Source organism: Cicer arietinum, chromosome 3 (assembly GCF_000331145.2).
Source record: "Cicer arietinum cultivar CDC Frontier isolate Library 1 chromosome 3, Cicar.CDCFrontier_v2.0, whole genome shotgun sequence".
Lineage (NCBI taxonomy): Eukaryota > Viridiplantae > Streptophyta > Magnoliopsida > Fabales > Fabaceae > Cicer > Cicer arietinum.
Window position 1 is genome coordinate 63,663,508 of NC_021162.2, and position 12,156 is coordinate 63,675,663.

Below are 12,156 nucleotides of genomic sequence, written 5' to 3' on the forward strand. Positions count from 1 at the left end.
TTTCCTTGTCCATCCCCCAATCTGACGGTGTATGCGACTGTCGGTTCGACGGACAATCCCAAATCTTTCACCAATTTAGTTGATGTGAAGTTATGACTTGCCCCGCTGTCTATCAATATCAGCACCGCCGTTCCTTGAACAACCCCTTGCAACTTCATAGTGTGAGGTTGTGTCATACCCCCTGCAGAACATCTAGACAGGTCCATAACCTTGCATTCTGGTCCCTCCTTTAATTCCTCCTCTTCTTCAGAGTCCTCCTCCATCTCAACATGGACCAACTCCCCCTCTTCATTGATCTCTTCATTTTCCGTTAGCAGAATTACACGCAAACTACGCTCTGTGCAGCGATGACCAGGCCCAAATGATTGATTGCAGTGAAAACACTTTCGTTCCTCAAGTCTCTTCAAATATTCTGGATAAGGAAGGTGTTTAACGCCTCTATTTCGACTCTGCATGGTACCTCCAACCTGATTTGAGCCACTGCGTGATGCCCCATAACCATTCCTACCAGATTCTGTGGGTGCAACATTTTTTCCAACCACCAGGTTGGCCCGAACCACACTCGACCCGGTTCCTTGGTAGCGCGACCCAATTTTCTTGCTCGATTCCCATCGTACTCCATAGGGCGCAATTCCCTGTGCGACTCTTCCATGTCTCTTGCCACCTCCATCACTCGAACTAGAGTTCTTGGGTCATGGGGTCGAACAAGGCCACGAAGCTTGCGATGCTCCCCTCCAAAACGACGTAAAAGTGCCTCAGAGAACCCTTCCCACGTCGCATTCTTGTTTTTGTCTAACCAAAACTGGAACCAATGCAAGGCGTCACCCTCCATGCTAATATGCGCAAGATTTAATCTTTCTTCGGTTTTTATTTTCTGAATCGTAAAGAACTTTCCAGCTCTGTTCAACCAACCAAAGGGATCAATGCCTTCAAAAGTGGGTAGTTCCACTTTCTTTAACCACCAACGTGAGGCTGGATTTTCTTCCTCTTCTGATTCTTGCTCGGAATTCTTCACACTCTTCTCCGATTCTGAGCTCTCGGACGATTCTTGGGTCTTTCTTTTTGTTGCTATGATCAATTCTTGCATTGCACTTCTCAATTCTGCCATGCCGTCCTTCAATTGTTCCATATCTGTTCGCATTCCAAGAAAGACTGTTTCATGCTCCCTGGTCCACTTTTCCATTGCTGTCATACGTGATTCCATGGTGCTTCCCATGGTTGTTGATGATCCGGCAGGTCGGACCAATTGTTAGGTTCCTTTGTAGAACTCAATAGCGAAAGGGAATTATTCGTCCCTGATTTTTATTGATTGAAAGAAAAAGATACACAAGAGCGAATACGCTCCTACAATGGTATAAACCACTCAATTGCTAATTTTGTTAAAAGATCCTTTCTAATGGGTGGGAGCCTTTATTTATAGGCTGATTATACAAGGGATAGGATCCAACTAACACTAACCGCCTAACTATAAAACAGTAACTACTAACAACCTAACCATAAAACAAAAACATCATTATTTTCTATTGTTTTTCCTGTAATAAACCAATAAAGGTTTATTCCTATTTACATCTTCATTATTCCTATCAGTAAAGCAGCAGATTACTGAAATCTTCCAAAGTTGATTTCCTTTTTATGCTGCAGTTTTTACTCACAAACTCTACTTTGATTAATTTTTTAGATTTAGATGAGAAATTGGGGGCCATGATGACCATTTTAGAAGCTGGCAATTCTTCAAACCAAGGATACATTAATTGCAAATGGAGAGAAGACCTCAAACAAATGCTTGAAGAATTAGGCCAATCATACTGTGTTTTAGCATTATCTTATAACCAACTGAAATCTAAAACATGTCATGGTACTTTTCCTTCAGGATCTTTATCATCTTCTACTACATCAAAAGCCAAATGTTCTAGCTGCAATAGAAGAGCAACAAGTAACTTAGAGGATAAGAAACCCAAAATGGGTTCTAATAGCCATCTAAAATCTCTAGCAGGATATTCTGATCTCAAATTTGATGGCATTAACCTGGATTTTGAGCTATTAAAGAAGCAAAAAGATGAACTGTTATCTTCTGGTCCATGCATCATGAAATTTAAATCAGGCCTTGAGTTCAGTGACACTCTTATAGAAGACAGAATGACAGATTTTTCACCCAAAGAAAACATTTTAATGAAGATGGAGGATTTGGAATTAAATCACATAATTGAAGATCCATCAGTGATCAATTCCAAATTTGACAGGCTGAAGCATCAGATGACAAAACTTACAGAGGATAATATGCACCAGCTGGTAGAGTTGGTCCAAAGAAACGATGAAAAGAGAGAAACCATTAGAAGGCTTCAGTTAGAGGTGGAAACTTTGAAGCACGAGAACAAGGTCCTCCAGATTTCTTTAAGGCACTCCAATGCTGATTCAGAATGCAGCCAATCACAGATATCAAGACCAGGAAGAATATCTGTAAGAAAGCTCTTCAGAGGTTGCTCTCCATGATATTTTGCACATTTTAAGTCCCTAAAGTCTTGTACTCTAATTGACCAACAAGCTCTTATGGATAATTCTGGAAGAACTTTGATATTATATGCTCGTTTGTCTAGCAAGCAATTGACTTGTGGTAATCACGGCAATGTAGGCTTAATTAGTAATCAAAAGAGTATTATTTTACATGTTCTTTATGATTTAAGATGCTTCTCGAGTTTCAAGTCAAAACAGTCACTTGTTTGATATTTGCACTTGGTTTTATTGTGCTCTGGAGGTGGAAAAATAACATTATATATTTGATCTGGGAATAATCCATGTAAAGGCCCATCTGAAAATCTATTCAGTGTTCTTACTTGAACTAATGATTCACCAGATATGCATCTTTACAAATGTAATAGCACGTTGTGTGCACCAATCAGGCTTCTGGTCAGGCTTTGATTATGACTTCCTTTATTTCAGTTATCGTCACCAATAGTCCCCGCATGTACACACTCCTTCCTTGAAATGATGAAATCGCTTTGAATCTCTGATAACAATTTCTCGATGTACTATTTTGGAAATCAATTTAATTGCAATGTGGCAGTCCCCACAAATTCTAAGATTTTTTATGATCTGGATAACTGACCCAGGAACTGAGTTCATGATTCCAAAGGCAACAGCTAGTTTCTCACTGTGAACTCTTAGAACCATTCCTTTCTCTTCCTCATCAACATCATGGAGCACTGATGTTACATTTGGCATATATCCAAGTTCTTGCAGCTTAACATTTAATTCGTCCAAATACTCATAAATCTTCTCATGTTGAGGATGCTCTTTGTCTCCAACTAAAAATACATGTATCCTGCCTTTATGTTCAGCTATACTATATCCAGGGGTTTTAAGTAATCCACGATTCTTCATTAATATTCTCATCCTCTCAACATCATCCCACCTTCCAGCATCGGCATAAATATTGGAGAGTAGTACATAGTAACCACAATTACTTGGGTCTAACTCAAATAGCTTTCTTGCAGAGATCTCCCCTAGTTCCACATTCTTGTGAATCCTACAAGCCCCGAGAAGGGAACCCCAAACTATAAAATCAGGTCTCACCTTCATTTCCTGGATCAAACCATAAGCTTCTTTAAGATAACCAGCACGCCCAAGAAGATCAACCATGCACGAATAATGCTCAATCCCAGGTTCAACATCAAATTCACATTTCATTCTATTAAACCAATTCCACCCTTCTTTCAGCAGACCAGCATGACTGCAAGCAGCTAAAACTGACACAAAAGTAATGTAATTCGGTTTGATTCCAGACCTAATCATCTCGTAGAAGACTTCCATAGCCTCTTTTGCACGTCCATGCATTCCGTAACCAGCAACCATAGCAGTCCACGATTTAACATTTTTCTTTTTCATGCGATCAAAGGCCTTCCTTGCCATCTCAACTCTTCCACATTTGCAGTACATATCAACTATAGAAGTACCTACGAACACGTTATCCTCCAATTCCATCTTTACAATCTAGAGAAGAAAAAACAGTTGCATTACCATTAGCGATACCAACAATTATCACCTAGTTCCTGGCTAAATATTTTGTACAAAATACAAATACAACATAAACAAAGTTTCTCCATTACGTAAAGCTAACTTCATGGTTCAAATGGTGCCATGATATTCTATCAAAATAAATTTGTTCGTCCATGTCATGGGTATTGAACAAAGTTCTAATTTGACTATCAGCTTCTAAACAAGAATGAACACGATAATTTTAATTTTATTGAGCATGTAAGCAAGCATAAGAATGTGGGAAAGGTAAGTAAATTAACAATTTAAAATTGAAATTAACCCTCATATTTCCTCTAAACTTGGAACTGGCTATGTAATGTAAGATAGGCAGAATTGTAAACACACATAGTCACACGTGCAGACTCGAAAATACCATAAATAATTAAATCCAAATTTTGTGAGATTATCAATTAAAACGATGAAGCTAGCCAGTAATATACCTGATCATGTATGCACTTCCCTATCTGCAGAGCTCCAGAATTCGCGCAGGCTAACAACACTGCAGATAATGTGACAGCATTATATCTGATCTCGTCGCTCTTTACCATATCACTAAAGATACTGAAAGCCTCTGCTGATAAACCATTCTGTGCATATACAGCAATCAAAGAGTTCCAAGAACAAACATCATTCTCCTTCATCCCATCAAACACTTTCCTAGACACACCTATCTCCCCACACTTAGCATAAGCATCCATCAAAGTATTCCCAACGGCCAAACACCCCTCAAACCCCTTCTTGGTCACGAGACCATGAACACATTCAGTCACACTCTTCAAACATATTCGAGCACAGGCTGAAACAACACAACCCACAAGAACAGAATCCACGCCAACACCCTCTTCATACACACTCTCCTCAACCAACAACAACTCCTTAAAGAGAGAAACAGCTTCGCAGGGACGATCATTTTGAACATACCCAGCAATCATGGACGTCCAAGAAACAACATTTCTTTCAGGAATTTCGTCGAACAGTTTACGGGCATCATTCAAATGGCCACATTTGGAATACATATCAATGAGAGCAGAAGCAACAAAGACATTAGAGTCATAACCGAAGACAAAAGCTTGTTGGTGGGTTTGTTTTCCGGCACGGAGGTCGGAGAGAGAAGAACATGATTTGATGGTGCAAGGGAAAGTGGAACGGTTTGGGTGAAGAGAGAGTTTGCGCATTGAAGAGAAAGCGTTGAGAGCTTCTAAAGATTCGCCACTTCGAGCGAAATCGGCGATGACTGCGTTCCAACTAAAGACGCTTGTTTTGTCAACGTATTTACCAAACATGCTTCTTAGGTTGGCGTTTTTGGTCCATTCTGTAGTTGTTGTTGAGTGCATGCGTTTGCAGTTATTCATTGATGATGATAATGTTTTCGAAACAAACGGAATCATCGTAACTAAGCTGTTATTTTTTTACGTCATTCTAGTATTCTACTGCTTCCATTTTTTGCTTTTACTATATTGTCTTTTGGAATTTGGAGGGAATAATGCAGATTGATTAGGCTCCATATACAATCATCAATTTTTAATAATAAAAAAAACAGCGAAAGGGTGAAATTGTAATTATAATTGCAATGGAGAGACATGGGAAGAGAATAAAACGTTTTCCTCGGCATCATTTATACTAACCACAAATATTTATTTATAAGAAAAAAAACATCATCTTAGAACGATTTATTTAAAAGACTATGTCACATAAAGGAATAGTAGATTTTTTTTAACCTTAAGTCTGCATTATCTAGGTGAATAGTTTATAAAAAGTGTGAGTCCAATAAAGTAAATGCTTTCAATTTGCCTTTATCATCGGGTGAGCTTTATCGACTGATTAAATTGCTATTAAAGGTTCAAATCTTACTAAATATGGAACATAAATCATTTATTAGAATTACAGATACAAACTAAAATTGCTGAATTCATCATGATTATGAATGGTGTATAGAAAATATATATTAAACCAAATCAACAAAATAATTGACTGAACATAAATGAAAGGAAAAACATTAGGATTTAGCACGAGTGAAAATGACAACCTCAACTTTCTTAAGACAAATACTTGATTTGACAAATATAAAAGAATACCTATGCTATACTTAGGAAGACACTAGAGAGCATAATACCAAAAATTGCAGCTACACAATTGAAATCGAAACTAGTTGAAGTAGAAGAAAATTCTCCAGAACTTGGTGCTGGTGCTGGTGCCTCTGCCTCAGAAGGACCTTCAGAGGAAATCATTGGAGCAGGAAAAAATGATGAAATATCTGGAGAATTAGTCACATAAGGTAAAACACCTGGAGAAGCTGAAATTGTTGGCTCAATAGTTGTTGAACTCACAACATGTGAATTTTCAAGCAAGACAATTATCACATACACAAATGCAAGTAACTTGATCATAGTAATAGTAGTAGTAGTAGGAGCCATGAATTGAGAACTTTCTTGAAACAAAAGGGTAAAAATTATAGTTAGTGTGTAGTGATGTGTGTGTTTTAAGTAGAGATATATATAATAATGGATAGATAGATGGAGTAACTATATCAGTGTGATTTTTGTGACAGTTTCACGGGATAAGCAATGGATGTACTAATTTTTTTTTTCTTTCTCATTTCATATTTATTGAATGAAACATTTTGTTTCTGTTGAATTGTCGGTTGTTATAAATTCAGAAGAGATTCCATTTTATAATGTCATAGAAGAAAATGAGATTGTACGGTACAAGGGACAATGCTCATTCATGCATTCACGCAATTTAATAAGATATTATGTATAAAAGAATAATAAAAAAGTTACGAGTCTTATAAAATGAGATTATGATGTATTAAAGTATAATTTTTCGGCGAAGAATTTGTGAATTTATTAATCACTTGTATATATTGAAAAAATTAATTTTACTTTTGGTTTATAAAGTTGTTGTGATAATTTCCTTAAAAGGAATTATTTATATACAGAACATGAATTTTTATTTTTATATTATTAAAGAACAGAACATGAATTTTATATATAGCTTGTATTCCAGCTTTGTATTTTCAAACTAATTTACCAAAATTGAAAAAATATCACGTGCCTATGTTAGGGTTTTTAATTGTTTGTTCACATGCTGCAGGTGATAGATTATTTCAAAAGATAGGGCCACCTTATTTAGGACTTGTAGTGCTTGCTACCCCACTCCATGTGAGTAGTACTTCACATGGTAGCCTCATATTTTAAAATTTTAAAATTAAAAAATTTGTTTAAATTATTTATTTTAAAAAATTGTTGTATAAAATTATTTTTAATATTATATTTTTTTAAATTAAAAAAATAAAACAGATAAATAATATTTTATTTTTTAATTTTTTTACTCTCTATTTAAAAATTAGAGTTGTCAAACATATTTTTTTAAAATTTTCTTTTAAAAGTACTTTTCTAAAATTTATTTATAAAATAATTTTCAAAAACTAAAAAGTAAAACACAATTAAATAAGCCATAAGTTTCTATATGAGTCTTGAATTGCGTAGAAAAAAAATAGTCTAAGTTGTTTTTCCATAATTTTAAGTAAAATGTATAAGATCATAATTAATGTTATGATAAAAAAAATAGTTACAAAATCATGTGATCACTAGCTATTACATGTATTCTTGTCTCAAGAGTCATTTGTGATTACAAAATTATTATCAATAATTATCGTTTTCAAAGGCAAGCATTAGCTCTCACATGATCCATTCTCTTACATTAATATGACTACAATTTTAATTGCATATTTTGCATGCAATTGCAATCAATTAGAGGGGGCTAAATATTCAGTTTGATTCAATTTTTCAAAGAAGAAAATATGTACCATAAAAATTAGTCAAACAGTTACGTTTTTGCAATCTATTCTCACTGTCATCCGAACTAAACCAATAAAAAAAAAATCTCACGTCATCCGAACTAAATCAATAAAAAAAAAAAAAACAAGTTGTTTGATTCGATTCAATCATATTGACGGTTTCGCAAATTTAAGAAAACTTATTTTTTAAAATCTAAAAATAAAAATAAAAAATAAAAAACTAACATTTTGATCGACAAGAAATGTATGAGTTGGTGTGAGGTAGGTCGATTAAAAAATTACCAGCATAACGTACGAGTGACAAAATGGGTTGCAGCATGGTGCGCACCGAGCAGTACCGAGCAAGAGACAAACAAAAATTAGAAGTTAGTGTGAGGTAAACTTGGAGGTTTTCTGTTGATGAAAAGTCCACGAAAGTGATACAACAAAAGTACTAGTTGAGTTTCTTTTATGGATCTAAAGTTGAGTAAATCAATTATATTTTTCAATACTCCTTGAATTCGAATACAATTGTAGTGGCTTTAGAAGTTGTCGACACAAAATTTTAAAATGTACGATTGTGTGATGTCATAATTAAACAGTACTACTGCAGAAAACTATTGTGTCCTTATACCAAAAAATAAGGCTTATGTCCAGACAGTAATTGATAATAATTACTAAACTAAAATGAAGATTTTGTTATATAGCTTAATGAAAGTAATGGTTAGTTACTTACTGCGATGCATGCGGACGATTGAATACTACCTGTTCCATGTGAATTTGATGGGCTTGTTGAGAGTTGCAAGCTGTCCCGTGTATCACCAATATTGGACAAAAGCCATGGAGGCATATCAAAAACAAGTCGAGCAATCAAGATGCAAGTCATTAAGCATGTAAGGCGCTTGCTTGCAAAGGATCTTAGAAAGTGTAACAAATAAGTAGTTTGTTTGATAACAATTTCTCTTTATTATTTATTAGTTAGTTATAAGTTGATTTAATATTTGTTATAATTAGTTTAATTTGTTAAAAGATATTAAAAGTTATTCATACAATCCTATATATTGTCTCATTTATAATCTTTAATTCGATCAATGAATGAAATTATTCACAAATTTTCTATTTAACTCATTATGTATTAAAGTGACTTTTATTTTGAGAAAAAATCGATGGAAGGTAGGATCATAAACACGAGCATTTATTCCACAAATTTAAATGCCGTGTAAATGGGACACACGAATTGAACAGTAATAACAATGAATATAACCAAAACATTACATAGGCTCTTTTTTGTCATATGCCGCAATGCACCTCCACAGGTGGTGCAAACTTCGTTCGATATTTAAGTCAAGTTAGTAAAATTGATCGAAATAAACAATATACAACGGAGGTACTCAAGTCCCATTAGAATCTAAACTTCTAATAATACAAACCTTGTCATTTACATCACAAGATCATACAGCCTTCTTCTTTCAATCAACTAAGAAACGCTTAGCCATCATCAAAGAATGGATTTAAATTGTATGAGAAAAAGAACAGCAGATAAATAATACATTGATCAAGCCTCGATAATTGGTCTTCGAAGACCAAAACAAACAGCTGACCGGAAAAGAGGAGGGGCATCCTCTGTTAATATCTCTGCATCCAACTTTTCGATATAAGGCCATACCTGCATAAACAAAAAAATGTCACATGATGTCAAATACTTTACTAACACAATATGAAATATATTGTTTGGGATGACAAAAACTAGAACAAAAACTAAGGAGACAATAAGAGAACTAAGCAGAAACAATAGATTGAATTGGACTTTTGCAAAAGCAAAGCAAAATTATGTGAAAAGTACTACACAAACATTACCTCGGACGCGTACTGCCTAGAAAAGGCCTTCACATAACTCAAAGTAGTGATACACCACTGCTCCTTTTCACCTACATTATAAGACACGCTTTTCTTCCCACCATTTGATTGACTGTAGAAGAGATTATGAAGCCAAAGTTAATTCATTCAAGATTTAATTTCACTATTGTTAAATATGTAACTCGGTAATAAGGACAGGAACGGGAACCTGTTTTGAGGTATCTCATTCTCGTTGTCTAATTCCATAGTTGATGGTTCTTCAAGGTCAACTGCCATCTCTTCAACTTGTGTAGACTTCAATTCACGCAATGTTCTAGTTCCAGATCCCTTGGGAAGGCGTTCAGTCAATACACTTGAGAAGCTTTTGTACAACAAGATAAACAATGCCTGTGTGCACCAATGGAAGGAAACAGAACTTTAAGTGTATGCAATGTAAATTTTATAAGAAAAAATGTCTCCAGAGTCCAGACTAATAATCAATATAATGTAAATTTTACATCAATTACCTCATTTTCATCAGTTGCTCGGGCAAGAAGAGCTTCCTTAGCCTCTAAAGATTCTTGAAGAGATATCAGCTCCTCCTTTGCTTTTTCAGCACGTGATTTCAATCTATTCAACCTTACAGGATTTTCACCAAGAACTGGTTCACCATCCACAAGTGCTAGTTTTGACTCTGCAGCATCTACCTCCGCTTTTGCCTCCTTGGCAGCTACTTCAGCTGATGAAATACTCCTTTTAAGTGATGATATCTCTTTCCTTAGATCAGAAATACGGTTGTATGTTTTGCTTACTGCATTTCTAAGAATCTGTTGCATGGAAAACAAGGTAGCAATTACAAAATGAAAATGTACGGAAAAGATCAAATAATTTAAAAAATTGAATGTTATGATTTGTAATTTTGTAAACAATCATGATCATAACATGAACAAAAAGATGTAATGTTCTCAGCACTTAAAAATGTAAAAGAATTACCATCCAAAGCTGATCATGCCAAAATACAATCAAAAGCAAAAGACAGATAATTCCCAATCTCTAAAAGCATGATTAAGTACCTCCCATGGACGGTCTGATGTATGAAATTGCTCAACATTTTCTTCTGAGAAGACCCATCTCACAATAGCCAGATTTGATATAAGTCGATAGCCCATCATTCGGTCAATTGCTATTGCTGTCATTTGGGTGTTGCTCTTCCAAAAAGAACTCACTTCAGCTATCAGCATAACTTGCTTATCCTCGTCAGAACATACTTTTGCAATGACTTGCCCATATCTTTCTAATACAGTTACCAAATGAGTGAAACTCTTGGATCCAATATTGAGAAGTGTTTGTACAACCACTCTGAGTGTAACTTCAAGACTATTATTTGAAAATACAGTTTCATCAATCCATGAGATTATTTCACGGACAGGTGACTTCCCTTTAACCATGTCATTGAGCTGTCCAGACAACACGTGCTCATTGTTTTCTTTACCATCTTCTGCACCAAGACTGAAATTCGGTCCACCCTTTGGCGGAAGCAATTCTTCTAAGCCAGGCGCATTTTCAATGCTCTGTACAAAATAAAATGAAAGGTACCATTGGAAACATCACAATGCCAATTTCATGAAACGAAACTAAAGCCTGTTCATTTAATTGCTTATGGAAAACCATCGACAATAAAAATAGTCAAGAGACTTCTCCACACTCTTTTATGATTTTGCAGTATGAACCATAACCACAAAATAAACTGCAAGTGGCAATGCAGTAATGAATAATTACCTGTTTGACTTTGTCCCAGTATGACAAGCGAACTTCCCTCTCCAAAACTTCCTGAACAAATACACGCTGAGGGGCCCACCTTGGGAGATCTAACACATAGGCCCACTCTTCCCATGGCCAGATAAACTGAAAGTTTGATCTGCATAGCAAAAACCATAAGCCACTTTAAACATGGATAAACCGAGGAATAAAAGTGCAACTTAACACTTTAAAGAGTGAACTCATAAAAAAATTATTAGTTTAACCTACTAACACTGAAACTTGGAAACCCAATTCCCAAACAAACCAATAGGGCAGGAAGAATATAAATATGCCAGGAAGAAGGTTTAGCATGCAAGATCATTGAGAATGATAGAAGTATTATGAGTTGATCGGTACAGTGAAATTGCAAAACAACAAAAGTGTGGCAGAGGAGACAAACACACTAAGGCCTAGACACAGTGATTGCATATTAATTTATTGCGTAACACATCCAGTTTTCCAATTTTATCCATGAGCATAATCATAAACCTTTGTGCCTCAGGAATCACCTCCAGTTTCTCATAAATATTATGTATAGGGTTACTCAAACACAATACAAGCATTTATTAAGTGGAGAATGTATGGAGGAAGGGAAAGGAAGAAAAACAATGGCAGGAAAAGGAAAAGATGTATCCTGAAATAGCAATTGCAAAAAAAAATGGAACATACAAATGGTGTGAGAACCAAAGGATTAATCGTGTTCGGCATTC

The 12,156-nt window shown here is 35.3% G+C and overlaps 3 protein-coding genes across 3 annotated transcripts in view; 1 reads left to right on the top strand and 2 right to left on the bottom strand.

Moving 5' to 3' along the window:
- LOC101508741 (uncharacterized) overlaps positions 1-2,743 on the top strand; it is a 13,815-nt gene extending 11,072 nt beyond the window's left edge. Inside the window, exon 2 of the mRNA XM_012713731.3 lies at positions 1,679-2,743. Coding sequence (XP_012569185.2) covers positions 1,679-2,490 — 812 coding nt within the window. The 3' untranslated portion in view covers positions 2,491-2,743. The remainder of the gene's footprint in view (positions 1-1,678) is intronic.
- Positions 2,744-2,753: 10 nt separating this feature from the next.
- Positions 2,754-5,647, bottom strand: LOC101503273 (pentatricopeptide repeat-containing protein At3g26782, mitochondrial). The gene is made up of 2 exons (XM_004493006.4): positions 4,473-5,647; positions 2,754-3,987 (listed from the first exon to the last, which is right to left on the bottom strand). The coding sequence occupies exons 1-2, from the start codon at positions 5,418-5,420 to the stop codon at positions 2,944-2,946; spliced, it is 1,992 nt and encodes a 663-aa protein (XP_004493063.1). The 5' UTR covers positions 5,421-5,647; the 3' UTR covers positions 2,754-2,943.
- A 3,400-nt stretch (positions 5,648-9,047) lies between these two features.
- LOC101503918 (nuclear cap-binding protein subunit 1) overlaps positions 9,048-12,156 on the bottom strand; it is a 14,489-nt gene continuing 11,380 nt past the window's right edge. The window contains exons 14-20 of the mRNA XM_073366175.1: positions 12,116-12,150; positions 11,426-11,564; positions 10,720-11,217; positions 10,174-10,473; positions 9,876-10,054; positions 9,668-9,779; positions 9,048-9,476 (exon numbers count right to left, since the gene is read on the bottom strand). Of these exons, the coding sequence (XP_073222276.1) occupies positions 9,366-9,476; positions 9,668-9,779; positions 9,876-10,054; positions 10,174-10,473; positions 10,720-11,217; positions 11,426-11,564; positions 12,116-12,150 (1,374 nt within the window). The 3' untranslated portion in view covers positions 9,048-9,365. The remainder of the gene's footprint in view (positions 9,477-9,667; positions 9,780-9,875; positions 10,055-10,173; positions 10,474-10,719; positions 11,218-11,425; positions 11,565-12,115; positions 12,151-12,156) is intronic.